The 25,443-nt window shown below is 34.9% G+C and overlaps 2 protein-coding genes across 2 annotated transcripts; both read right to left on the reverse strand.

Annotated features, from left to right (window-relative positions):
• Positions 1-8,888: 8,888 nt before the first annotated feature.
• LOC130589857 (uncharacterized) lies at positions 8,889-13,026 on the reverse strand. Its single transcript, XM_057391471.1, has 8 exons — positions 12,829-13,026; positions 10,404-10,458; positions 10,016-10,147; positions 9,487-9,626; positions 9,358-9,388; positions 9,238-9,254; positions 9,020-9,142; positions 8,889-8,933 (listed from the first exon to the last, which is right to left on the reverse strand). The coding sequence occupies exons 1-8, from the start codon at positions 13,024-13,026 to the stop codon at positions 8,889-8,891; spliced, it is 741 nt and encodes a 246-aa protein (XP_057247454.1).
• Positions 13,027-18,993: 5,967 nt separating this feature from the next.
• LOC125492214 (uncharacterized) lies at positions 18,994-24,142 on the reverse strand. Its single transcript, XM_048634224.2, has 7 exons — positions 23,759-24,142; positions 23,397-23,638; positions 21,252-21,467; positions 20,791-20,883; positions 20,547-20,651; positions 19,976-20,455; positions 18,994-19,457 (listed from the first exon to the last, which is right to left on the reverse strand). The coding sequence occupies exons 1-7, from the start codon at positions 23,853-23,855 to the stop codon at positions 19,449-19,451; spliced, it is 1,242 nt and encodes a 413-aa protein (XP_048490181.2). The 5' UTR covers positions 23,856-24,142; the 3' UTR covers positions 18,994-19,448.
• Between the last annotated feature and the right edge of the window lie 1,301 nt (positions 24,143-25,443).

Here is a 25,443-nt window from a genome sequence, read left to right on the forward strand (position 1 = left end):
GAGAAAGGGAAAATAATAAAATAATAAAAACAAGATCTAATCAAGCAAAACATTAACTAAACAAGATTATAGAAAGAGGAAAAGAAATGAAAAAAAAATTACCAACTTATAATCTTACATAAGTTTGAAAATGAAGTTCAAAAGTTTCAAGCATACTTTCTCTCTCCTTGGATTCTATGGATTTGAATGTTAAACCAAATAAAAATCTCACTTAATTAGAATATAAATTAAGTTTATCTAAACAGATTGAAACTTCTCTTGTATAGTGCTAAAATAAGCTAAGTATAATTACAATAACACCCTTACAAAAGAGAATTAGTAAAAGTTCATTTCTGGAAAAAAAAACTCCAGCAAGCCAGGCAGGTGACCCAACCGTAGCGCTCGGATTGTATATATTCGACCCAGACGAGTCACCTAAACGGCTCAGGCGGGTCATTTCGTCCAAGCACTCGGGTCAAGGCAGACCCATGACATTGGGTTAGCTCTGTTTTCACTTCTAGTCTTCTCTTGAGCTCTTTGATGCCCCTTTCATTGATTCATTGTAACTCGATTTGTGCAAATCTCCTCAATCATGCTCCAAATTCCTGAAATCAAACAAAGCACCCAACAAAAACGTACAAAGAGGAATATTGCACAACATGAAGAAAATAGTTAGCAATTTAGCCTAAACTAACTCAAAAACCACTATAAAACCAACTAAAAATTATTAAAAAGCAAAGAAATAAAGCATACATCAATTACACTTCCAAAAAGACAACAGACGGATTGTAAGGCCAATCGCAAAGTATACCAAGCTCATCACTAGATCGAGGTCCTGCAAAATTTACTAAATTTGTCCATGGTATCAACTAAGTAGTTGCAAGAAGACATGAATTACGAAGTCTAGGGTTCTTTGAAGATAAGTGATTAATCATGATTATAAAAATATTTAAATAAAACCAGAATATGAAAAATCTAATAAAAGATTATCTATTTTTATATATAATAAGATCGATATGGCATATTGATCTAAGTATGGCACATTTCAATTGAAATATGTTAAAATAAGATAAGCGAAAACTCTAAAATTTAAAAAAACGTGAAATAAAATATGAGATAAATCACTAAATATAATGTTAGAGTTATTTTTTTAAAATGAAAAATTGATATAAAATAATCACAACTATTAACCATCACACCAATGTGTGTCTGAATTAGCTAAATTAAATATCCTTAGTTGTCTTAAGAGTTAGTGTCGTTCCTACGAGAATTCATACTTACTTTATTCGAGTTATCACTCTTCCATTGTCTTACAAATTGTATTTTTGGATAAGGGTTTGAGTGAACTCTTGTAAGTGTGAGAAGTTTTGAATGAAGCAAGAGAAAGAGAAAGTAACTTTGAGTGAAGTTCGAGAGGAACAACAGTTGTGGGAACTGTTGTTGGGAATAGTATAGGAACTTAAGTTGTGGCTCGAGAGAAACGTAATAGGTTTGTAAACAGAGTCGTTTGGCCTATTATAGTAGAAAGTTTGAGTTTAAAATCCTTGTGGTCGAGGTTTTTTCTTCCTATTGGGCCTAGGAAGTTTTTCCTCGCTAAAATCTCTTTGTTATTCCCTAATTAATTTACCGGTAAATGAAATAATGAGATCATTGACACGAGCAGATATCGGTTAAATAAATAATATAAATTATGAAAATCTTAATTACTATTATAAATAATTACGATTAACTTTTAAAATTTGAATTATAAGGCATGAGATTTGGGGTTTAGTTGTTTTAAATAGTAATTTGGTAGGAATATTTGTATTCCTAAGGCAAAATCCAAAACCATCAAATGAGCAAAATCTAAACTGTTGGATCATCATAATCAAGAGCACACAAGAAAACAAAACAAAGCAGTTTCTCATGTTGGATCATCTACTTTCTTGGATGCTCTTAATAATTACCCACAGTTTGGCACTATTGGATACACTGATGATTCTAAGCTTGAAATTGCGGTGTTTTCTTATGTTATTCATGAGACTGGACATAAGCATTCACTTTTATTACATTTACCATGATCTTTTCTTGAATTAACGGCCTACAATTTGCTGATGAGGTGTTGTTGTTGTTCGAGGTGTTGTATCCAGTATTCGTGTGTATTTTTGTTGCGAGAATATGAGTTATAAGAATTACTGTTAAAAGTTTTTTTTCCCTTTTTTGATATTTTAGATCTATTGTTGAAATGGTGGTCATATGATTATTGGGTGTAGGAACAAAGACTAATAACAAACTAATTAATCTTATCTGATAACCGTGGCGTGAAGAAATCATTGCCCTAAAGTTGAATTTACCCCGCAACAACACAAGGACTCATAGCAATCAACCTCCAGGGATACACGGGTCCTGTGTTTCCAGTGTTGATGGGAAAAAAATTGAGAACGATCTTGAGTATTTCCCAGATTTTTTGGTATAGAAAGAAAGCAGAGAAGAAGAAAGAGTTTCGTATTTTTCTTTCTCTAATCAAACAATAAACCTCGGTATTTATAGAGAGAAAAAAACCAGAAGAAGATTGAAAAGATGGGTGCAAACGGTCATAAATCTGCCTGAATATTGACCCAAAACTTTACTTTAGTTAAATTTATTCCCCAAAGCCCAAGGCCCAAGGCACTGGCCCTGGCCCAGTTCGGGCGGGCGCGCGCATGTTGTAACTCGACTCGCCACATGCCCACTAAAAGTCTCTTTGCTACACAACTCAAAGGGTAGAGGAAGTGTAATGCACTAGGGGAAAAAAAACAGAAAGGGCTGCGCAGGAATGGCTGCGCTTTTCGTAAAAGCGCAGCCCTTCTGTAGGTAAGAAGGGCTGCGCTTTTTTAAAAAGCGCAGCCCTACTAAGTGAAGGGCTGCGCTTTTTAAAAAAGCGCAGCCCTTCTGCTATGTAGGGCTGCACTTTTTAAAACAAGCGCAGCCCTTCCTGAAAAAATTTGAAATAAAAAAGTTCGTGGGCTTCAAATATTAAGCGGAATTCGTCAAATATATTATCCCTCATTCTCTCTCCTCTCTCACGTCCCTCATTATTCCTTTCCTCCTTCTCTCTCATCCTCTCTTCTCTCTCAAAAACTCCCATAAACATTTGCGACAAAAACCCTGAAATGATTTGCACTAAACATGATGACGGAGTCCGATTGCCTATTGTGATACCTTTTTGGAAGCGGAACAGGCCAATGAGTCAAACTCACCGCTTTGCTGTGATGTTTAGGCTTTTTAGGCCATCCGAGTTCGTTTAAGCCTCCAAATAGGCATTTTAAGTTTTTCCGATTTTTTTTCCCCTTAAATTATGTATTATGGTTTTGTTTTATGTATTTAAACATTATTAGGTTAATGTTTGGAGGTAGTTCTTGTATTTTCAGATCTATAATGTTCATGTATACTCCTCTCTTTCACTAGTAGAAAAAACCTCAAATGCTCCGGTTGTTTAGGCTCCAAATGCTCCGTATTTAACGCGTAGCAGACGTCATACGAGCATTTGAGCATTTTACAAATGCTCCGGTTTACAACCGGAGCATTTTGTTTTAAATGCTCCGGTTTTTCCTTAACAACCGGAACATTTGTGCTTTTCTTATAAAAAAAAATGCAGACCTGCTACCCCTGCTGGCCAGCAGCATGAGTAACAGGTCTTCAAGCTTTACATATACAACATCTATACATATCTTACGTTAACATTAGCTACTATGTGCATCATAAATTTGTGTTGTTAAAAATATTGTGAGGCAAAGGCCTAGCAATCAAACCATTACTGACCCAACCTGCTGATTCACTATCATGCTTCAAATAATCAAACTCCCTTCTTAAAAGACAAACATTTGAATTGCATCAAGTACAAACTAACAGAACTTATAAGTTCAAAAAATAAATAAAAAGAATCCAAAGATGCTCTAATTATAGTGGACAATCAGAGATAGCTACAAGTCAATTGAAACCTACAGGCTCATACAACATGGCACAAAGTTGAGCTCTCCTAGTCCATTCATCTAGCACGGGCTCCTTTGCAACCCTGCATCAAGGCAAATTGTAGTCAGTTGGAGTTTGCACAAATCAAACAAAATATAAGCAGATGAGAAATAAGGGTATAGGACAAACCCATAAAAATTGAGCACTTTCAAAATAGGGAATATTTGCGAGAAACCACCTTCTAAATTATCCTTTATGAAGAAAATTACTGTTTTCTTTTTTTATTTAGTCATAAATCACCCTATATATACTTTTTTAAGTTCCACGACCATATACAAGTTCACATTAATAACAAACATTCTTCATGAAGTCGGAAACAATAGTGAAAGGCTTAGCGATAACAATAAAAATGATGAATTCAGATTCATACTTTGAGTTAGGTTGTTTCCCACAAGTGTGTTATTAATAGACTTTAAGCCCATTACAAATGCAATGATGGTGACTCACACTACTATAACACAACCTTTAGAAATGCAGATATATAATCATACAACGGTGCTTTCATCATCACTCATGCATCATAGATGTTAGTATTATGCCTAATGGTGTCAATTCAGTTAACCAGTTCAGTTCTGGTTTAAACCAAACAGTTCAGTTGACTTCAGTTCAGTTAATTCAGTTATTATTTTCGAACTTAATTGATTCAGTTTAAACATTTTCGGTTTCAGTTTCAATCCATACAGTTAATTCAATTTTCAGTTAAGTTCAGTTCAGTTTACAGTTATCTTTTGGTTTGACCCGTACAATTTTGGTTTAAACAGTTGGCTTTTTACGGATTGCTATCAGTTAAACAGTTATTTTCAGTTCAGATTCAGTTATTTTCAGTTTCTTAAGAAAACCCGCATTGACTCAGGTGAAAGTTGATATCGGTTATGCCGTGTACATCTTTTCACTTCGGGTCTCGCTTCGGGTCAAGTCATTATCCATTGCAGGAAATTTCAACTCAGTTGGACTTTTATCACATATGTTAAACTTGTCGAACACAACGATAGCACCAAGAGACATATCTATATTTGTCTACGAAAGCGCATTTCGAAGTTGCCATATTTTCTATAAAATTATTTTATTAAAGGTTTAACATTTGATGGTATCGAAAAATTCAATTTCGAATTCTTCATTATTCTATAGTTTTCCAATGTGTAACTATCAATGATGAATTGGTGATTCGTTTTAGTCAAAGATCAAGATGATTGATAATGATGAATTAGTTTATAAATCAGTTAATGTAAGTGGTTAATCATTAGGCTAATGGTCTTGCAATGTATAATAGAATTTGAAACAAAAAACATCTACTTAAATAATCCAAGTATTTATTATTGTACATAATGAATGTGCCAATGGTAGCCGCTAAGTTAATTCAAGATAACAATACGATATTTAAGTTAATCTATCGTCTTTATGTGAAATGTATTTTGAAACATAAAACATACTCCCTCCGTCCCTAAATAGAATGCCCATTTCTCCAATGTACGTTTGCCAATGCACGTTTTGTATTGTTAAAATCTTTAATTTTATATTAGTAAAAATTATAAAAGTTTAATTTTCTTAATGTACGTAATGAGACGAATCAAACAAGACCTCACATGACTATGTTTTTTCTTATATATTAGAAATATTTTTTGAGAACTTTCTTTACCTTTGAATAGTGTCCAAAATAGAGATGGGCACTCTATTAAGGGACGGAGGGAGTATGGTTGAACTAATATGTAGTTATTGGGTTAGATGGACGATGTATCAATATAAATCATTAAGTTGATTCAACATAGCTATATTCAATTTAACTTAGTCATATTTAATTTCAACTAATTTTGAAACTAAAAATATCTAATTGAAGTAGAATAAGTTGTTGTCAGATGAGATTAATGAACAGATCAACCAATGTAAGTCAATAAACTAATTCAAGATAACAATTATTTATTTAAGTTTAATAGTTTGTAAGTTAAATTCATTTCATAACTAAAACATCTAATTCAATTGATGCAAGTTGTCATGGAATGAAATACTTCCTCCGTTTTTTTTAGATGTTACACTTTCTATTTTAGGAAATTTTAAATTAGATGTTACACTTTTATTTTGGGTAATAACTTCTCTCTATCTCTCTCCTATCACATGTTCACATGGGGCCCTTTTGTTTTTCATTCTCTCTATCTCTCTCCACTCCAAAAATCACCTAGGAGTCCGTGATTTGAAAAGTGTAACATCTAATAAAAAACGGAGGAAGTATATGAATGTACCATCAATCAGTGACTTATAATAAGTTCATAGAATCCCAACATTTTCCATTTTCAATCCCAGCATGAATATATATATTTTTGTTCACTTATACTTCCTCTATTTTTTAATAGTTGTAACATTTTAACTTTTATGTTAATCAATACACAACTTTAACCATTAATATATATCTAGTTATCTATTTGTGAAAATAATAAAGAGTTGAAATCTTGTACTTCTCGGTTCTGCTTTAAATGAAACGTTTGCTTTTCATGCAACCCAACACGTTTCTTTAATCATTAATATCTTTACGTGTGCATACGTAAAAAAAATTTGAAAAATTATAATTTGATAGTATGAATCGAGACGAATCTAACAAGATCCCACTTGACTATATTTTTCTTTATATAATGTCGATAAATTGGAGTAAAAATAGATCAATAAATAGTATTATTTTAGTCAATGTTTCATTTAAAGTAGAACGAAAGAAGTAATATTAATTCTGAAAAAGTACAATTTCTCTATTTCTCTTGAGTATTGAGTCAATTTCGTCTTCCCGCTAAACAAAAAAAAATAAGTCCATATATTTCATCTTCCCGCTTAACAAAAAAATCAAGTCATCTACAAAATTGATCTTCCCGCCTACCAAAAAAAAGCAGTCATCTACAAATTTCAGTCTAGCTCCCAACATAGCCTTCGGTTTTTGCTTTACCCGTCTGTTACTCCTTACTCTGTTGTTTCATTTTTGAAAACTAACCCACTTTATTAGTTTATTTCATGGCACCCATTCTCATTTTCTCTTTCTGTCTTCTCTCTTTTTCCTCTGTACCTATTTCTCTTTCTCTATTTTTTTCCTCTATCCGGTATTCTTGATTTCATATCTTATTAGATCGATCAAAGCTAAGTATGATATTCTTTATTTAGTTTTAGATATTATTGGAGGATAATGTTTGTATTTTGGGATATTTTCCTCATTTTGTGGGATTATTTACCTATAGAATCCATGTTGTATTAGGAAACTATATGTAGCCATGTGCCCATGTAGGTGGTAACACTCTAATACATATACACGGTTATGCAATTTTAAAGGCAGATTCATTTAACAAAACACAATTACGCTTTCTTCTTCATGGTATATATCAAGAGCCAAAGGCAATTGGTCAACTCAGTTTGATTCAATTCCACCATTCGGTTAAAAACGGTTTTATTCAGTTTGATTCAATTCAGTTAAAAACAGTTTGAAACAGTTTTCAGTTAAATTCAGTTCATTTTCAGTTCAGTTCAGTTCAGTTTAAAACGGTTTTCCATGTAGTTAATTTCAGTTCAGTTTGTTTTCGATTGAGTTTCAGTTCAGTTTCAGTTTAGTTAATTGCAGTTTACTTTAATCTGGTTGACTTATCGGTTTTTAACTTTTCAATTATGGGTCAATTCAGTTCAGTTTATTCAGTTCAGTTGATCATCAGTTTTCAGTTTAACCATCGGTTTTCAACCAAACTGACAACACTAATTATGCCTCCCTATGCTACTGGAAAAAGCAGCAAGAGAAGAGGTGCAGAAGTTACCATAACAAACTCAGAAAAGCAATGCGAGTTGAAGGAGAACAGTCTCCAAGGAAGAGTCACTGCTGCACTAGAGCAGGAAGAACTGCTGCTGCACTAGAGCAGGAAGAACTTCGGCAACTGCATCAAAGGAGCAGCAGCATTCACTGCAGCTTGACGAGGGTGGTACTGCCCTCCAGCAGCACCAAAAACACCACGTCATAGAGGGGAAGATTTGTGGGTTTGAAGAGACAAAAATGAAGGTTTTAGTTCGATCATTGTGACCTTAAATCAGATAAGTAAATAAAAATTGAGCTTTAACATTCATCATAGTCTAACTGTCTAACTAGTCAATGAACTAAACAATTAGACTAGTATAACACTACCACAAACCAAACAATCATACAAGTGAGTACACTGAGAGTAGCATCAGATATGCGGTGTGCTTTAATATACTTTTACTCAAAACACTACATCATCAATTTTTCATAAACAAGATTCTAGATTTATGTATCTTTCTTAAAAAATTATACATCATCAACAAATTCTAGCCCAATCATCTAATTTTCTAATTATATTGACATCTAGTCTTTTTAAGTACTAAAAACTGATCTTTCACACGCTACTAATCCTTCATTAGCAAGGGTTTGATAAATAAAAGTAAACGAGTTAAACACTTAATGATAACCAACTATTTGCATGAAGTGTTGTTTTTCAAGTTAATTTCATCACTATCAAATTGCACCACCTTCTTGCTGCTAGGCTATTCTACAATTTTCAAAGGTATTTTTTTCTTGACAGATTCTTTCGCGATGAATTTGAGAAACATGAGAGAAAACAGAAAGTTCTGAAACCCTAATCACAAATATCATGAGGGAATCCAATACCAGAATGGCGAATCGAGGTGAGAGAGAAAGTTTTTCAATCAGAGAAAATCCTTAAAAAACCAAAATAAACCTAAAATACAACAACAATGCTAAGCAGCAACAATGCTGTCAAATTATGACAGGAGATGTTTCATTCAAGCCCCAAAAAAATGAAAAAAAGAAAAGGTAGAAGTGATAACACCTTATCTTAACATGGGATGCAGTAGTAGAATTGTAAAGATATTTGACTCTCGAATTTGCCGCAGCTCGAGAAAGTGCTTCTTTAGGACTAGAAACTACTTCATCATCTATGCTGATCGAGCTTACTCTTCAAATCATCTGGCAAAGCCTGCAGATAATAAGATATGGTAACTGGAGACTGGAGAGAAACACATCCTAGCTAAAACCACAGAAGAGTTATATAAGAACGAATACCAAGACATCGTTTACAAGCTTCTCCAGCTGGATTTGTTCTATGTAAGTACGTGAAACATAAGAACCATCTAAACCCAGCTGCTCCGCTACAAACTTGACATATGACCGATCTCTTCCTTGAACCTTCACAAAATGACAAGCACTGAAAATCTGATAACATGACTATAAGCCTGCAACTACACAGGTCACGTAACTTTAAGAAAACATTACATTGTTACACCCAGGACAGCAGAACCTTGCAGAAGACAACAACAAGGAATTCATATTTAAAAACCAACATTAAACAATTCTAAACTTCAACAAAATTCAAATTTGCAGAAAATCTAAAAATTAAATACCTGAAAATGAAGGTGCTCGTATAACATTAGGCTGCATGCATAGGATCAAAAAGAGAAAAATGAGAAAATAACAATAAAAGATCTACTTAACATTAGACATATGTGGGGGTAAAGCCTCAAATTAGGTACATTAGCCTGATTTTTGAGCAAAGACTCAACAACATCTCTCATGCCATGAACAACAGCAGCTTGCAGTGGTGTTCCTACACGAGCATGTGTATCCACTTTTGCACCTTTTGATATGAGCAAACACAACAGATTTGTTCGTCCTACAAAGACAAGACTAGATAATTGTTACTCGCTCATGTATTCACTATATATCTTTTGTTCTCTACACTAAAATTTGTAGATCATCAATGCACATCTTGGAGCACTACTATCTTTAAATGTGTCTTAGCAAAAATTCAGAATCAAACATCTTTGCAATGTTCTTTTCTTATGCTCTTTCAAACAATGACTTTGACCACAGGATTCTGAGTATGATTGACAATCAAATACAGAGGGACAACTAATAATATCCACAACCTATTGCAACCACAACTGGTATAGGTGTACCAAACATAGGTACCAGTTTGTTGTTTTGAAGGATTAAGCACCAGATTTTTATACAAAAACATATATGGATGGATGTGATTATGTGATTGTTTTATCGACATACCTCTTTTTGTAGCATAATGTAATGGGGTAAATCCCTTATCCATAGCCATATTACAGTCTGCTCCGTGATCAAGGAGATAAGCAGAAGTACCATAATCCTCCTCCAAAGTGGATATATGTAATGGAGTATCTCCTAAAAAATGGACAAATTAACTCTTTAATCAATATTGACAAAGGTTACCTACACATACTTTGCTTGTAAAACATGAAACTATTTGGATGAAAGGCAGAAATCCTAAACTATTTAATAAATTTGTTGTTCCTCTTTATCCAAAAACAAACACTAAGAAATCTTTTTCCGCCCAACCAAACATTCTTTCCAGGAGAGTAACATCATACAATCAAGAAGTCTGCTACCGAACACTAATCTATGTTAAATCCATGCTCACCATCACAGTTGTCCAATAATTCAGTTGGTTGTCTCTCCAATTTTGACAGCACCTTCTGTCAAACCTTAAGCAGTCAGCGAGTGTAGCTAAATTCTATAATTTGTCTACCATATACATATCAAGAAAACGCCAAGTTCATAGGAAACATAAATACATGTGAAATAGATTGCTCCAGCAAGGAAGCAACTATGTTAACCATAAGTCCATAACCTTGACAAAGATCAACTTAAACTAATCCTATTGACCTATTTACTCGTGCTTCTGCAACTAGTCACCAATTGTAGCTAAATTCTTTAGTTTGTCTACCATATACATATTAATAAAATGCCAGTTTCATAGGAACCATAGATTCATGTGAAAGTATGCTCTAGCAAAGCAGCAACTATGTTAACCATAACCTTGACAAATATCAACTCTAACTAATCCTATTTACTAACATACTAACATAAATCCAAAACATTAAACAAAAAAAATATCAACATAAGAAATGAAAAATAAAAACAGATTGAACAATTTCATAACAAAGAAATTCCAGATCGAACAGCGAAAATTGAAAAAACTCAGACTATAATTTTGCAAAAAAAAAAAAAACTGGATTCAATTTCTCTGCATGCAGAATAGAAATGGAGAGGGTGGCGGCGTTGCGCAGCAAGGGCGGTGGAGGGTTAGTACCTGAAACCGTCTATGTGGATCGAGGTGGAAGATTCGGCACCGAAAATAAGGGTTTGGGAGGGGAAATCTAGTTTCATGTTGATGTTGTTGGAAAGGGAGGCAGAGATTATGGAATGCAAGAGAGTTGAAAGCTACGGGAGGAGAGAGAAAATGGGGGGAGGAGGTTAGAGAGAGGAATGACGACGGAAAGGAATGACAATAGAGTAGATAAAAGAAACTAGAGAGGAGAGTAAAGGTAGAGGAGGATGCAGCGGTGGGAGGTTTTAATTTATAAATTAGGAGGGAACGAGGGTAAATTAAAAAAAATCACAAATGCTCGGGTTGTTTAGACAAACGAAGCATTTGACACATCAAATGCTCCGGTTGACTAATCAACCCAATCATTTGTGAATTTTTAAATTAAAATTTTCACAAATGTTCGGGTTGATTAGTTAACCGAAGCATTTGATAAGTAGCAAAAGCAGTTTTTTCCACTAGTGTTTGTTTATTTTGATTAATGTTCTTGGATACTTCTCTTTGTTTATTTTGATTAATGTTCTTGTATACTTCTCTTTGTTTTGATTAATGTTCTTGTATACTTCTCTTTGTTTTGATTAATGTTCTTGTATTTTCAGATCTATAATTTCTTCTCTTCTATATATTAGTTTTTGTTCCTTTTTTTCATTTTCGTTTCATTCTTTTTTTGTTTTGGGTTTATTATTTTCATTTTCGTTTCGTTTCTCTTCTCTTCTGTTTAATTTCAGAAAATGCGAGATTATGAGTAAAAAAATGTAAAAAAAAAATTTTTTTTTTTTGGTAGGAAGGGCTGCGCTTTTTAGGTAAAAGCGCAGCCCTTCTAGCTATAGCGCAACCCTACTTAAAATGTGAAGGGCTGCTATTGAAAGGGCTGCTGTCAAAAAGCGCAGCCCTACCTGCCTTTTTCAGCGCAGCCCTTCTTCATTTTTCCACTAGTGATGGTTATAAACCTTTACACTCCCTATTATTATTTCAATGTGAGACAAGAGACTCCAAAAGACTCTTCACATTCTTTTGAAGCAAACTCTTGAGTTTCTTTAAAAAATCTTTATAAACTCCAACAATCCCCCACATGATTCAAAAGAAAAAATCATGAAGAAACAAGGCTGAAAACAGATGATATGGGCAATAGATACTGAGTTTTGAAGTATCAATGTCTTATGGACTTGAATTGACACTCAGTGCATACAAATATGTCTTACTTTTGTAAGAGATAGATTCCTCTTTGAACCTTTTCACGAAGTTAGCAAAGCATAGTTGCGCACTCAAGCTTTTTCAAATCAAGAGACATTCTCGCAAATATAATATAGGTGCCCCACAATTGACCTGGATTCTCATGAATGCTTGCGTAACCCCCACATTCACATAGGTAAGTTCATCAAGTTTGTACTGTAACAAACCACCTCAAATAAGGCTATGAACTTATTAAGAGCTTTATGTTTAACCTTACACATAGCACAGTAGATTAAAACAAAATACTACATCAGTTTTATTAATAGGAATGGTAGTAGTACACAGTAACTTGAGCTCTTTTGTGATTTCGTTTGACCCTTTGAACTTAGGAATTCCTAAAAAGGGTATCCATCACAATTCACTCCACAATAGGATTTAAACCCATTCCTTGCGCTGACTCCAGCACCATTTTTCTACAAAGGCCTTTGGTGAGAGGATCAGCAATATTCCTCTATGATTTTACATACTCGAGTGACAACACATTATTTCTAATTAGATTTCTAACTATGGCATGCCTTAAGCGAATATGCCTTCTCTTTCCATTATAGGCTTGATTATTCGCTACCCCAATTGCTGCTTGCGAGTCACACCGCATAGAAACTGATGGAGCTGGCTTCCCCCACAATGGAATATCAGCAAGCAAACTCCTTATCCATTCAGCTTCTTGACCTGCCAATTCTAAAGCAATAAAATCATATTCCATTGTAGATTTGGCAATGCATGTTTGTTTTGATGATTTCCATGATATAGGTCCTCCAGCAAGAGTGAAAACATAACCGCTAGTGGATTAAATCTCATAGTTATCCGACACCCAATTAGCATCACAAAACCTTCAAGAACACAAGGTGTCCTTTGATAATGTAGACCCCAATTGGTAGTGCCTTTTAGATACTTCAACAATCTAATCAAGGCAACCCAGTGCTCCCAATTAGGATTGTGAGTATACCTGCTCAATCTACTAACAACATAAGCTATATCAGGTCTAGTATAATTCATCAAGAACATTACACTACCAATTATTTTTGCATATTGTTCTTGTAATACTATCACCTTTATTCTTTTTCAAATGAATACTAGAATCATATGGGGTTTTCAAGGAACACAATCAAATTGATCAAACTTCTTTAATATTTTTCAATATAATGAGATTGATTTAAAGATATCCCATATGAAGTTCTAGTAATCTTTATTCCAAGAATAACATCGCCTCTCCTAAATCCTTCATTCAAAGCAAGAATTTAGGAAACTCTTAGTTGCATTTACTACGTCTATATTGGTCCCAAAGATCAACATATCATCCACATATAGACATATGAAAACACAACCAAGTTCATCAAATTTGGAATAAATACAAGCATCAGAATCATTTACCAAAAAACCATTTGAAGTAATAGTTTGATGAAATTTATCATACCATTGTTTTGGTGCTTGTTTTAAACCATACAAAGATCTAATAAGCTTGCATACCTTGTCCTCTTGACCATTTCCTTCAGGTTGCTTCATATAGATCTCCTCATTTAACTCACCATTCAAAAATGCAGTTTTCACATCCATTTGATGCACAATTAAATCATGAATAGATGCAAGTGCAATTAAAGCTCTAATGGTGGCTACCTTGGTCACAGGAGAATAAGTATCAAAGTAATCTAACCCTTGTTTTTGGCGATGCCCTCCAACTATAAGTCTAGCCTTATACTGTCTAAAGACCCATCAGGCTTGCATTTCTTTGTAAAATCCACCTATGCTTAAGCCTTACAACCTCTAGGAAGGTCTGACAAATCCAATGTTATTACTCATAATAGACTCTATTTCACTGTTAATAGCCTCTAACCAAAAACTTGAGTCTACCGATCTCATGGCCTCAGCATAGGTTCTCGGGTTCTCTTCTAACACAAAAGCATTGATATCTTGCTCATCTAAGCACTCTTCTTCAGCTAGAAAGGTAGTAATAAAATCAGGTCCGAAACTAGACTCAGTTCTAGCTCTCTTACTCCTTCTAGGTTTAAGTTCTCACTAGATGATGCAATGTCATGATGCAAAATAGAAGAAGATGCAGCAGGCAAGCATGATTGTAAACTAACTTTCATAGTTAAAAACATGCTCAAAAAATTCAACATCTCTTGACTCTCTAATAGGACCAAAACCAGATGCATCCTTAAGAATGAGTCTATATGTAACACTATTAGACGCATAACCAATAAAAATACCATCTACAATCTTAGGTCCAATTTTACTCCTTTGGAATTCAGGAAGTCCTATCTTCCCCAAACACCCCCACACTTTGAGGTATCCCAAATTCGGCTTGAAGCCTTTCCACAATTCATAGGGAGTCTTATCTAACTTCTTATGGGGAACTCGATTAAGGACATAATAAGTAGAAAGGATAGTGTTATTTCACTAGGAACACTACAAGAGGGGGGTGAATTGTATGTGTAGAAATAAATGTAACTTTTTACGGAAATTCAAACTTAAACAAATAAATAAGCTAAAGGAACACAAGGGATTTTTACAAGGAAAAACTTCTTGGGCCCAACAAGAAGAAACAACCTCGACCACTAGGGATTTTAAACTCAACTCTTTCACTAATTAGGCCAAATAACTTTGTTACAACCTAATTCTACTCACGACCCTCACCTTGAGTTCCTAAACTCAAGTTCCTGAACCATTGTTCCCTCAACAGCAGTTCCTCTTAACTTCACTCGAAGTTTTCTCACTTTTACTTGCTTTACTCAAAGCTTCTCTCTTACAAACTTCACTCAAAGTCCCTTACCCAAAAACCAAAATACAATTAATCGAATAAGCTTAGTGGAATTAGAGTAAGAAAGCAAAGAACAAATGGTTTTATGAGAGAATGAAGGCACTGACACTTTAATTAGTTAAACTCACTAAATCACTTAGTCAGACACATTTAGAAATTAATTAAACATTAATATTTATAGTGGTAGTAATTTAGAACGTGGGATTTAAAACATGTATTTGTGAAAAACCATTATCCCATGATGTTCCTTACTCGAGGAACACGTTCCTCAAACATCCCATGATCCCATGATCACTGTTAAGTGGGATGTTTTAGTTACTGCCCCTTAATTTTAGCAACCACTTTAAGCATTACTCGAAAATCTGGTTTAATTAAAAACATATTAATTATTAAATTTGAAATTAAATCATTTTAATAAAAATATTATATTTAAATTACTTCCGTAAAAATAAAAAAATATTTTTATTATCTTTGGAAAAATAAAATCTTTTCCTTAAAAAGATTTTCCATAAATCAGATTTTTCCTTAAATGAAACGGTTACCTACATTATAGGCATAATTTTCTCAACTGCCATCAATGTACCGTTGTAATGCTTCAACCTAAGTCTAGTTCCTTTTAATTGTTAGTTCTTTTACCTTATAAGTTTAGCGCCAATTCGTCTGTTCCTTACCAAGGAACAAACTATCATTCTCATCAAAACTGCCATAGTTCCTTACCATCTTTACTCGTTCCTTTACAATGGAACTAGAAATAAAAAGCCTCTTTAGTCTTTTGCTCCAATGCTGCTCTGTATCAAATAGAGAAACATCTTCACTTAGTCTTCAAAATCCAAACTTGATTTCTTCCTCGACTTAGTATTCTCTTTGTTCTTTCAATATACCTTGAAATTCACTCACTTAACAACTTTTAGTCCAGTTTAGTTTGCATCTTTGTTCCTTTGTCATCATCAAAACTAGGGTTCAACAATTTCCCCCTTTTTGATGATGACAACAAAGGTACAAACTAAGGAAATAACAAATAACATAAGCGAATGAAAAAGACAAAATAATAAAGTAAGAAATGAAAAAACAAGATTAAGTATCTTGATTTTGATGTTTCATTTACCTCTTGAATTAAAATACTTAATTTAGATTTTTCATTTACCTTTATCTATGTAATTTTATTTTATTTTTATTTATTTAGTTAGTAGTTTGTTCCATAATCTTTTTCCCCCTTTGTCATCGTCAAAAAGATCAAACTCTGCGTGATTTCATGAATAGTGATCAAGACCTTGAGACCATTAACAAGCACCATAAAAATGGTTAAATTAGGATATGCAAAGGTTAGACTAGCTCAAACATCAATCACACAATACTAGCCATTCCAAGTAAGAAATTATGCACATAAGTCACAAACGAAGACAAAAAATAGCTAAAGTCATGTATTTATAGCACTTGTTCCGTAAAGTACAAAAAGAGACAAAGAAAAAAAATAAAGCTAAGTTGTCTTGTTCCTTGAAGAGAAACAAGAACTAAGTACTAGGAAGGGAAGGGGAATGGTGTTCCTCAACAACTTCTTCTTCAACCACATCTTCCAACTTCTTCATCACCTCTCCATGGTGGCCATCAAGTTGCTGCTTCAAACTCTCAATGGCTTGGGCCATTGTCTCCATCTTCTTTTGTTGGTAAATCACCGTATCACTAAGAACTTTCATTAAAACCATCATCTTATCAGTTTTGGCATCTAAAGTCCGGTGGAGGGAATTATAAAACTTAATCATGTGTTGTGCAAGAAGACATACTTCATTTACCGAGCCACAATCATCTGAAGGAACTTTTTCCTCTCCCTTAGAACCAGAGGCAGTAGGTGATTTTGGTGGAGGAACTGGGGTGGTTTCTTGTGAAGGACCAGCTGTTCCTGGAAGAGAAACAAATGGGGAAGTGTTAGCGTAAATGGGAGGAAGAAAAGGTGGTGGTGGTGGAAGATCAGTAGAGGTGGCGGAGAAAGGATTAGGGGTAGTCATCTTAACCTTTAATTGTTCAAAACTAGAAGGAACAGAGAAGGATGAGGGAGAGGAAGAGAGTATAGTGTGGGGAAGAGAGATTTTTGGTGAGGGTGGAGGAGTTTGTTCCTTAGGAGAGTTATGGTCATATTCCTCTACATCAGATAGGACTAAAGGAGAGTCCTTGTTGGATGGAACAGGGGCAGTTTGAGCAACTTTCAATCTAGAGCTCTGCCTAACTCTTTCAGGAACAGGAGGGGTAGGCTTTTTAGCTATTGTTTTGCGCCTCTTGGGTTTCTCTTCCTTTGGTTCTGTGGGGGCAGGAACTTATTCCTCCAGACTGACTTAAGCCAGTTCTTCTTCTACTTCCCTAGGCAATTTTCTCTTGTTAGAGGAACTGAGAGCAATTCTCCCTTGAGTCAACACTCCCTCATGCATAGAGAGACCCAAACCGTGTAATGTTTTTTCATTGAGAATATTTCCTTGCTTTATTCCTAATGTAGGTCATTTAGTTGTTTTTACTTTAAAGTGATGAAGTAGAGAAGTAATTAAAGCTCCATAGCCAACAACACAAATATTTTCAATGCAATGAGTGAGATGTTGGATAAAGAGAGAAGGAAAGTTTATTTGAAGGTGGTGGTCAAGGCAAAACATGTAACACATATCCGAGGAATGAGTGCTCTCCAAACCAGGTTAAACAGAATTTTGTGGACAGGAGAGAGAAGGTTATGGTTGATTTTGTTTTGGCCAACAGTTCCCCCAAAAGATTCAACAATCTTGTATTGGGGAAAATTGGGAAAGGACACAGTTCCTTTCCTCTTAAAATACACATCAGTTCCTTTGCAAGAAACTTCCCAAATTTTTGCCAAGGTTTCTTTAGAAAATTTTATTTTCTTCCCCCTTACTTCAGTAGTACAAATTCCATCAGTGTTGTTGAAATTTGCACAAAATTCATCCATAGCTAAAGGAACTAAGGCATTAATAAATGCGGTTTCAAACAGGTATTCCATACCCTATTCCTTTAGGATGTCGGTTAATTCATTGAATTCACTACTACAAAAGGAGTGTTATCGCGACGCTTTTTAACCCATTTGGCGACGCCAAAAAGCGTCGCTAAATTTGCTTGCGACGCTTTCTAAAAGCGTCGCGTCAATTGAGTAGGTATTTTACGACACGTAAAAGCGTCGCCATTCTCGACGCCTAACATAGTCCCCAATTGTCTCGTCGCGTAAAAGCGTCACCGTTCCCGTTGACTCGCAGCACCTTGCTGCCTCTAAATCTGGACGCTTTTTGGCGTCGTTAAAAGAGAAGTTGGATTTAAATTTTAATATTTAATTATTTGGCAAAATTTCATGATGACTATAAAATGTATTTTCGTTTTTGTAGTCCCTTTTGCTATTTTTCCGAATATATATAATATATAATATAAATATATATATATAGATATATATATATTATCACACACATATATATGTACGTATATTTACTCTAGAATAAATTATAACAAACATTATAAACTTGAAGATATATATATATATATATATATTAAGGTAAAAAAAAAATACTTTGATCAATATATTATAAATGTAAATATACTAAGATAACTAAAATCCCTACAAACATAATTGCAAATTGTATGTCGTAGTTAAGTCTAGCTAATTAATAAAAATATCCAAAGTGAAGTAACCTTGAAAATAAGCTAACTAATAAGATCTAGCGCGCTAGTAAAATAGATGACGATACGATAGTAGCTACTTTGAAGCCATCCGTTCTTGATCTTTTGCACCTTCATTATTTTCGAGTACCTTAAAAAGAGAAAAAAAAAGACAATATAATCAGTACGATAGTAATGATTGATGTCAAATTAAAGAAGAAAATAATGTATCTGGCTGATAAAAAAGATGAAGGTTGTGAAAAGTGACCAGGTAGAGAGATGATTATGGCAAAGTGTGCAGAGCGCCATGAGATGACCTTAAAAGCATCACATGGAAAGTCCAGCACCATCATTCGTGTTTCTTACCACTCCACTCTCGTTTCATTTAATGTTCAGGCATCACTATATATGAATTTCTACTCATTCCATGTCTTAAACTTTCTAATTACTAAATAAAGAAGAATCACATAAGAGTGCATAGCTCTAGAGAAGAATAAAGAAGAAACAAAGACAACAAAAGAACTCAAGTCTCATGAGATAAGCTGTCTCCATCTACAGGCGCTAGCAAAATCAATTTCCATATCAAAATTCTCCAACTTCATAAACATTACCCTCCTAGAATAACATCAAACTACTGTTTCATCCCTTAGGAAAAACAGTAACATGTTTAGATCAAGTGACATCCAGCATATCAGTAAGGCCATTCACATGTCCTAAACTTCATTAAGCTGTCAGCATCCCTGGCCATCATTATAAACATTAGACACCCTAAAAAAACCAAGCTGTTGACTCCCAGTTTGTGTATTATCCCAATTGGTGGCAGGAGAAATGAGAGACTGCAAACGGAATTAACTCAAATCCATTTCAAAAACAGAAAAATAAAAAACTCACTTAGATAGCCACATATTTGTTTCAATATACTGTCATGTAATACTACAAACTAAAGATAAAATTAAAACAGATAGATGGGTGCGTGTTCACAGATTTGCAGCCAATAATTCTCAATCCTCTTCAGTATAAACAAGAGTAAAGTAAATGCTGCGTGCAACCGCCTCGAAAGGTTCAGATCAGAAGAATGATCATGTAAAACTCAAGCAACTTATCAATGTTGATGTCAAAGAAGAAAATAATGTATCTGATAAAAAAGATAAAGGTTATAGTACTAGGGCTGTACTCTGGGCAGAAACTTTCTTGCTTGGTACATTAGCTCATTCATAAGGAAGGGGAATTTAGATAAAGTTTGAAAGTAGGAAGGTACCTTTTGGTTTGTCACTTCCAAGACTGCTTGTGCACAATCTAAAAGGTGCATTGAAGCCTCTCCTTTACGAACTTTACCTACTAGTTGAGAAAATTGTCCAACAAGAGTTTTGAGCAGAGAGTTGTTCTCTTGAACTTTGGCTTTCAACAAGCTATTTTCCTTCTTGAGAACAGACACTTCTTCTTTGTTCTCTTGGACTTGGGTGTTCAACAATCTATTTTCCTTCTTCAGAGTGGACAATTCTTCTTTATCATTCTCCATGAACACGGCCGTCTTTCGAACTCTTCCACACCCTTGCTTCTTCAGGACACCATGCACCCCGTAAATGTCCCCCTTTCGAACTCCAAGTCCATAACCTACGGGACGTTTGGGAATCTCTCCATCATACATGGTGTGCTCAAAAGCTTCATCTTCAAGTTCTAAGTCAGACTTGGAAGGGTTTGCTTGCTTCAATGATTCAAACTTGGCATATGCATCATCCTACACAAATATTAAGATATAAAATATAAGAAGTATTAGTTTACAATAAACGGAAGCACGCTTATTATTTTATTTTAATCTGTACTTATACCATAAATTCTTCTGTGAGTGTGTCTGGTAGAAAGCTTCCATCCTTTCCAATATGAGCTTTTTTCCAAAGAGTTAATAAACTCATTTTTTCTCCATGCTCATCCTCCTAATAATTTTTTAAATGTAAAAACAATCATAGAAAATTTCTACAAGATTAGTTACATATATATATTCCAAAAAGATTTTTCCTAGATATATATATATATATATATATATATATTTATGTTAATATTCATGAATCATACATAATCAGCTTGCTTGTTTGCGAAGCTCTTGGAGCCACATCTGTGAAGTTGATTTAGGGAAGCTCGTGCATCTTTCCCAGCTTCTGACAATTTCTGCACTCATATTAAAGAAAAAAAATATTTATCAAAAATACAGAACAAAGATTTATCAAATGTCAATCATTAGCTTCACTAGTTCAGTGTATGTAATATGCATGCATGTGTACATTCAATCATTCATACAGTTAGTCATAATCTATAGAAGAATAGAAGATTGTGTGTTCTGCTGAGTATGAAACAAGCTATACCGTTTTGGCTATTTATAGACTTGATTGGAATGATATGGTACATACAGCATACAAAAATGATCAAACCAATTACCATAAGATAAAATTAATTATGTCATCACTTGTCAGCTTTTTTGAATGATGCTATTTGTAAACTAATGACTCCATAGAAATTAATATTATTAAGTAACTTACTTTCCCTAGCTCTGAATGCCAGTGCTTAACCAACTTTATCCATTGATTACTAGTAATTCCGTATGGTGGCTGCAAATTACACATCTCATCGAGAGTCTTGTCATCTGGTTTGTAGTAATGTGACTTGAGCTCGTGTTTAAAATGCCTCCAACTTCTGTTAGCACGCTTGAGGATTTGTTTCTCGTATTCAGGACCATCAGGAATTACAAAGCGTTCCTTTAAGAAAATAGTATCGTGGGTGAGCCTAGGCGTTTACAAGCATATCCAAAGAAAGAGAATTAAAAAATACTGTTATTCTGAAGGCAGCAACAGAACTATTATGAAGGCATTGTCAGGATACCCGAACTTAATATATCATACAAGTCGCACAAAGTATGTTATTTCAAGATTTGCAAGAGCTTATGATTGATAAGTCAGAACAATTAAATATTAAAACAGTATAGTAGCAAGTATAAGAAGAACAGATGGCATTAATCATATAATTCTATTTTGTTTTATATGCTACTACTTGATTTGTCATGTTTTAATTTGCTTTTAGGTCTTTATTCTGTTGCAACAATAAGACATACTGTACTCAATTGGATGTAAACTAGGTGCTGAGTTTGTGCTTATAAACTGAGCAACTAAACACCAGAATATCCTAGCTTGGATCTGTTTTTTCATAGGTTTTAGGACGTCTAGATTCAGGAGAACACACACCGTCGCAAATTGGAGTTTCAGGTTGGAGATTAGTGTACTTAAAGCTTCAACCATACCGACAGGGCTCTCTGGCTAGAAGAATCAATGAGAAGCTTGCTGTGTGGGAAGGGGGTAATGCTACATCACGTGCCAGGCCACCTATCAGGTTCACCTACACCAGGAGGTCTAGGAGGAAGAATACTGAAATGTAGAGTGAGCTGGCAGGTGGTTAGTTACTGTCACTCTAGTGGGTGCGGAAATTCAGGGAGTTGGTTAGAGAAATATCTTTGTGAAAATCAAGAGAGACTATTACATAATGCAATCTGGTTCTAGAATTTAAATCATTTAAGTTTATGCAACCATGCTGAATGTATGTGTTGGATGTGGTATGAGGATCATGCTGCTTTAACATGTTCTGTTATTATCTGCATATCGGAGGGGTGAAAGAGAACTTTAAGATAGAGAACAATTCTTGTAGCTAGTTGCTGCGTTAGATAGGTACCTAGAATCATATAGTACCTTGACGAACTCGTACATCTGTATAGTATTGTTAAGCTAGCTTATGCTTTGAAATGGATCTATTTCTCAGTTTATGAGATATTCTATGATTTATCATCCCAAAAACAGAAAAAGGTTCTGCATGATGATTGATTACAGTTGCTTGTACCCTTTAAAGTCCCAAAGTTTTGTCAGCATTAGTAGTAATTCTTGGTTCAGAGGAGGTAGTTTGTAAGAATAATGTTGTCCTGGAGCTAACTCATTTGCTTTCAAAATTTGGTACTCTAAGTGTTCATCCTGGTCATTGGTTCTTACATGGACATGGAAATTAGTGCAGCTGAAGTTTAAGATAGACTGAAATTGATGCGAATGACCTCATAGTGAAGATGTGAATGTCAAGTTGCTCGTCCATCTAATGCGAAATGTCAGCATTTCATTCTTCCAAGAGGTTTTGTGAGCAGCACAGATAAGAGGAACATTTTGCAGTTAGTTACTTCCCCTCTGTTTAATTTTACTTGCAACATGGGGGGAGGCACAGGAGCCAAGGAGAAAAGAGAGATGGAGAGAAATAAAATAGGGCCCATGTGAGTTTTACACAGAGAGTAGTCGAGGATATAACATGCTGGTCGTATTTCACCTCCAACAATTTCTCACTGTTATTCTTTCATTCAAAAATTAACAGTTGGTGCAAATATAACTTGTCTCTTATATGTATTTGTTTCATTCAAAAATTAACAGTTGGTGCAAATATAACATGAGTTGGTGCAGGTCCCATTGTTATACGCAGATGCTGTGATTGGTACCAACGGTGCTACTATAAGCTAAACCAACGAATTAGTAAAAACACCAACGAATTCCATCATACTCAAACACACAATGACACAAACATGATAAAATCCAGCCAAATCCCAACCTAACACACATAAATGCGCGAAAATGAGTAAGAAGAAGAATCAAATATATACTTACTTTGACCTCCTCTACCAACATAGCTTTCAGCTTCTTATCGACGTTATGCCAATTCACTTCTCCAACTGGACAGTAGGTCTCTACCTTTGCAATGCTACCAATGAATCTGACCAAGATATCTCCACCTTTCCTAAGAGGTTGGTAAAACTCGTTGAATTCAACACAGTATTTAACGCCGTTGTTACTCCACACACTGATTGTCGGAATAGGACCACTCACCAATGTGATGTTACCTTCAGCATCTGCATAGAGATAAATAATGGGATGACGTTGCATAAAAAACATATTAGAATAGCATAAATAGATATAATAGATACCAATATAAGTCAAAATCCTAGTAGACCATCAAGGAAAGACATTACCCTTTGTCATAACCTCTTCCTTCGTATCAAATTGAACATTTGAAGGCCAATCTGGATATGATGTTGACCGTACAGATTTTGATGTTCTCGACTTCATTAATGATTCTTCACCCTCTTTTTGCTTTGTTGGCTTACGGGATTCTGATGGGTTAAGAGGTGAGATAGTAGGGGAGTTATGACTAGAAGGCGACCTACTAGGTGGGATAGGATCAAAGGAATTAGAAGGGATTTTGAGCGGGGTACTAGTAGATGGGTTGAGAGATGCTCGAATATGACCAGAAGAAGGATGTGGGATTTTGAGCGATTTTGATGTATTGGTAGAAGGGTTGAGTGGTGGGATATGACCAGAAGAAGGATGAGGGATTTTGAGCGGTTTTGATTTATTAGTAGAAGGGTTGAGTGGTGGATATGACCAGAAGAAGGATGAGGGATTTTGAGCGGTTTTGATGTGATAGTAGAAGGCTTGAGTGGTGGGGTATGAGTAGAAGAAGGAGGAGGGATTTTGAGCGGTTTGGATGTATTAGTAGAAGGGTTGAGTGGTGGGATATGACTAGAAGAAGGATGAGGGATTTTGAGCGGTTTGGATGTGATAGTAGAAGGCTTGAGTGGTGGGTATGAGTAGAAGAAGGAGGAGGGATTTTGAGCGGTTTGGATGTGATAGTAGAAGGCTTGAGTGGTGGGGTATGAGTAGAAGAAGGAGGAGGGATTTTGAGCGGTTTGGATGTGATAGTAGAAGGCTTGAGTGGTGGGTATGAGTAGAAGAAGGAGGAGGGATTTTGAGCGGTTTGGATGTGATAGTAGAAGGCTTGAGTGGTGGGGTATGAGTAGAAGAAGCAGGAGGGATTTTGAGCGGTTTTGATGTGATACAAGGAGGGTTTTTCCATATAGCTAATGGTTTGCTAGTTGTTGCACTTGGTGTGATTGAAGGATTTGTTGTGGTGGCACTTGGTGGGCAAAATGGTCCAAATTCAACGTTAGAAGGAACCTCATATGGCTGTGATTGAAGGATTTGTTTTTTGTTTGATTGTGATGCATTTTCGGTCGAAGGAGAGTTGTGTGCAGCAGCAGCACCTGGTGACTGTGAAGACAATGAACTGGGCTGGTCATCTGCATGTACGTCCCTCGTTCTCTTCCCTCGATAAGTCATAATGTATCACTGCAAGACAAAAACGATAATGATCAAGCCCTTCTGAAAACTACTATAATATTTAAAATGAAGCAAAATTACAATTTACATCTACATTATTGATTATCATAGCTTCAGATTATGACGATAGGAAAAGATAAGGCTAGCATCGGCCTGTATGATGCATTGAATTTGAAGCTTGAAATTATTAGCTATTAGCTACAGGGAATCCAAAGATTTTAGCACAGCAGATCCAATTTTTGTTTCTCCAGCACCATGTCAGAAAACTAATTCGACTACAAGTTTGTTAGTAATAATTGCACTTTCAGCTTTAGGTGAACCTTTAATAGTTTCACAAAGGCTTTATGTGAACTTAATGAAACTTGAAATGTGATTTTCAAATGTGAAAAGAATAGTGTCGATGCTATATTTAGAGACTTAAATAACGTTGTAGACATCTACACAGACACATTGGTACATTACTACATCTAATAAGGTGTGTAAAGTGTTTCGGATCCCCCAAAGTAGACTGGAAATTCTAAATAGTTTAAACAGTAGA

The sequence above is a fragment of the Beta vulgaris genome, chromosome 8 (assembly GCF_026745355.1).
Source record: "Beta vulgaris subsp. vulgaris cultivar EL10 chromosome 8, EL10.2, whole genome shotgun sequence".
NCBI lineage: Eukaryota > Viridiplantae > Streptophyta > Magnoliopsida > Caryophyllales > Amaranthaceae > Beta > Beta vulgaris.

Excerpts from the sequence above, each read along its gene's own strand:
- LOC125492214 (XM_048634224.2), bottom strand. The coding sequence starts at position 23,855 with ATGAAGTCGAGAACATCAAAATCTGTACGGTCAACATCATATCCAGAT. Across the intron at positions 20,652-20,790 it reads CAAACAAGCAAGCTGATTAT|GAGGATGAGCATGGAGAAAA; the intron begins GTATGATTCATG and ends AAAAATTATTAG. Across the intron at positions 20,456-20,546 it reads CACTCACAGAAGAATTTATG|GATGATGCATATGCCAAGTT; the intron begins GTATAAGTACAG and ends ATATTTGTGTAG.
- LOC130589857 (XM_057391471.1), bottom strand. The coding sequence starts at position 13,026 with ATGGAATATGATTTTATTGCTTTAGAATTGGCAGGTCAAGAAGCTGAA. Across the intron at positions 9,627-10,015 it reads ACATTATGCTACAAAAAGAG|GACGAACAAATCTGTTGTGT; the intron begins GTATGTCGATAA and ends TTGTCTTTGTAG. Across the intron at positions 9,389-9,486 it reads TGCTCAAAAATCAGGCTAAT|CCTAATGTTATACGAGCACC; the intron begins GTACCTAATTTG and ends CTATGCATGCAG.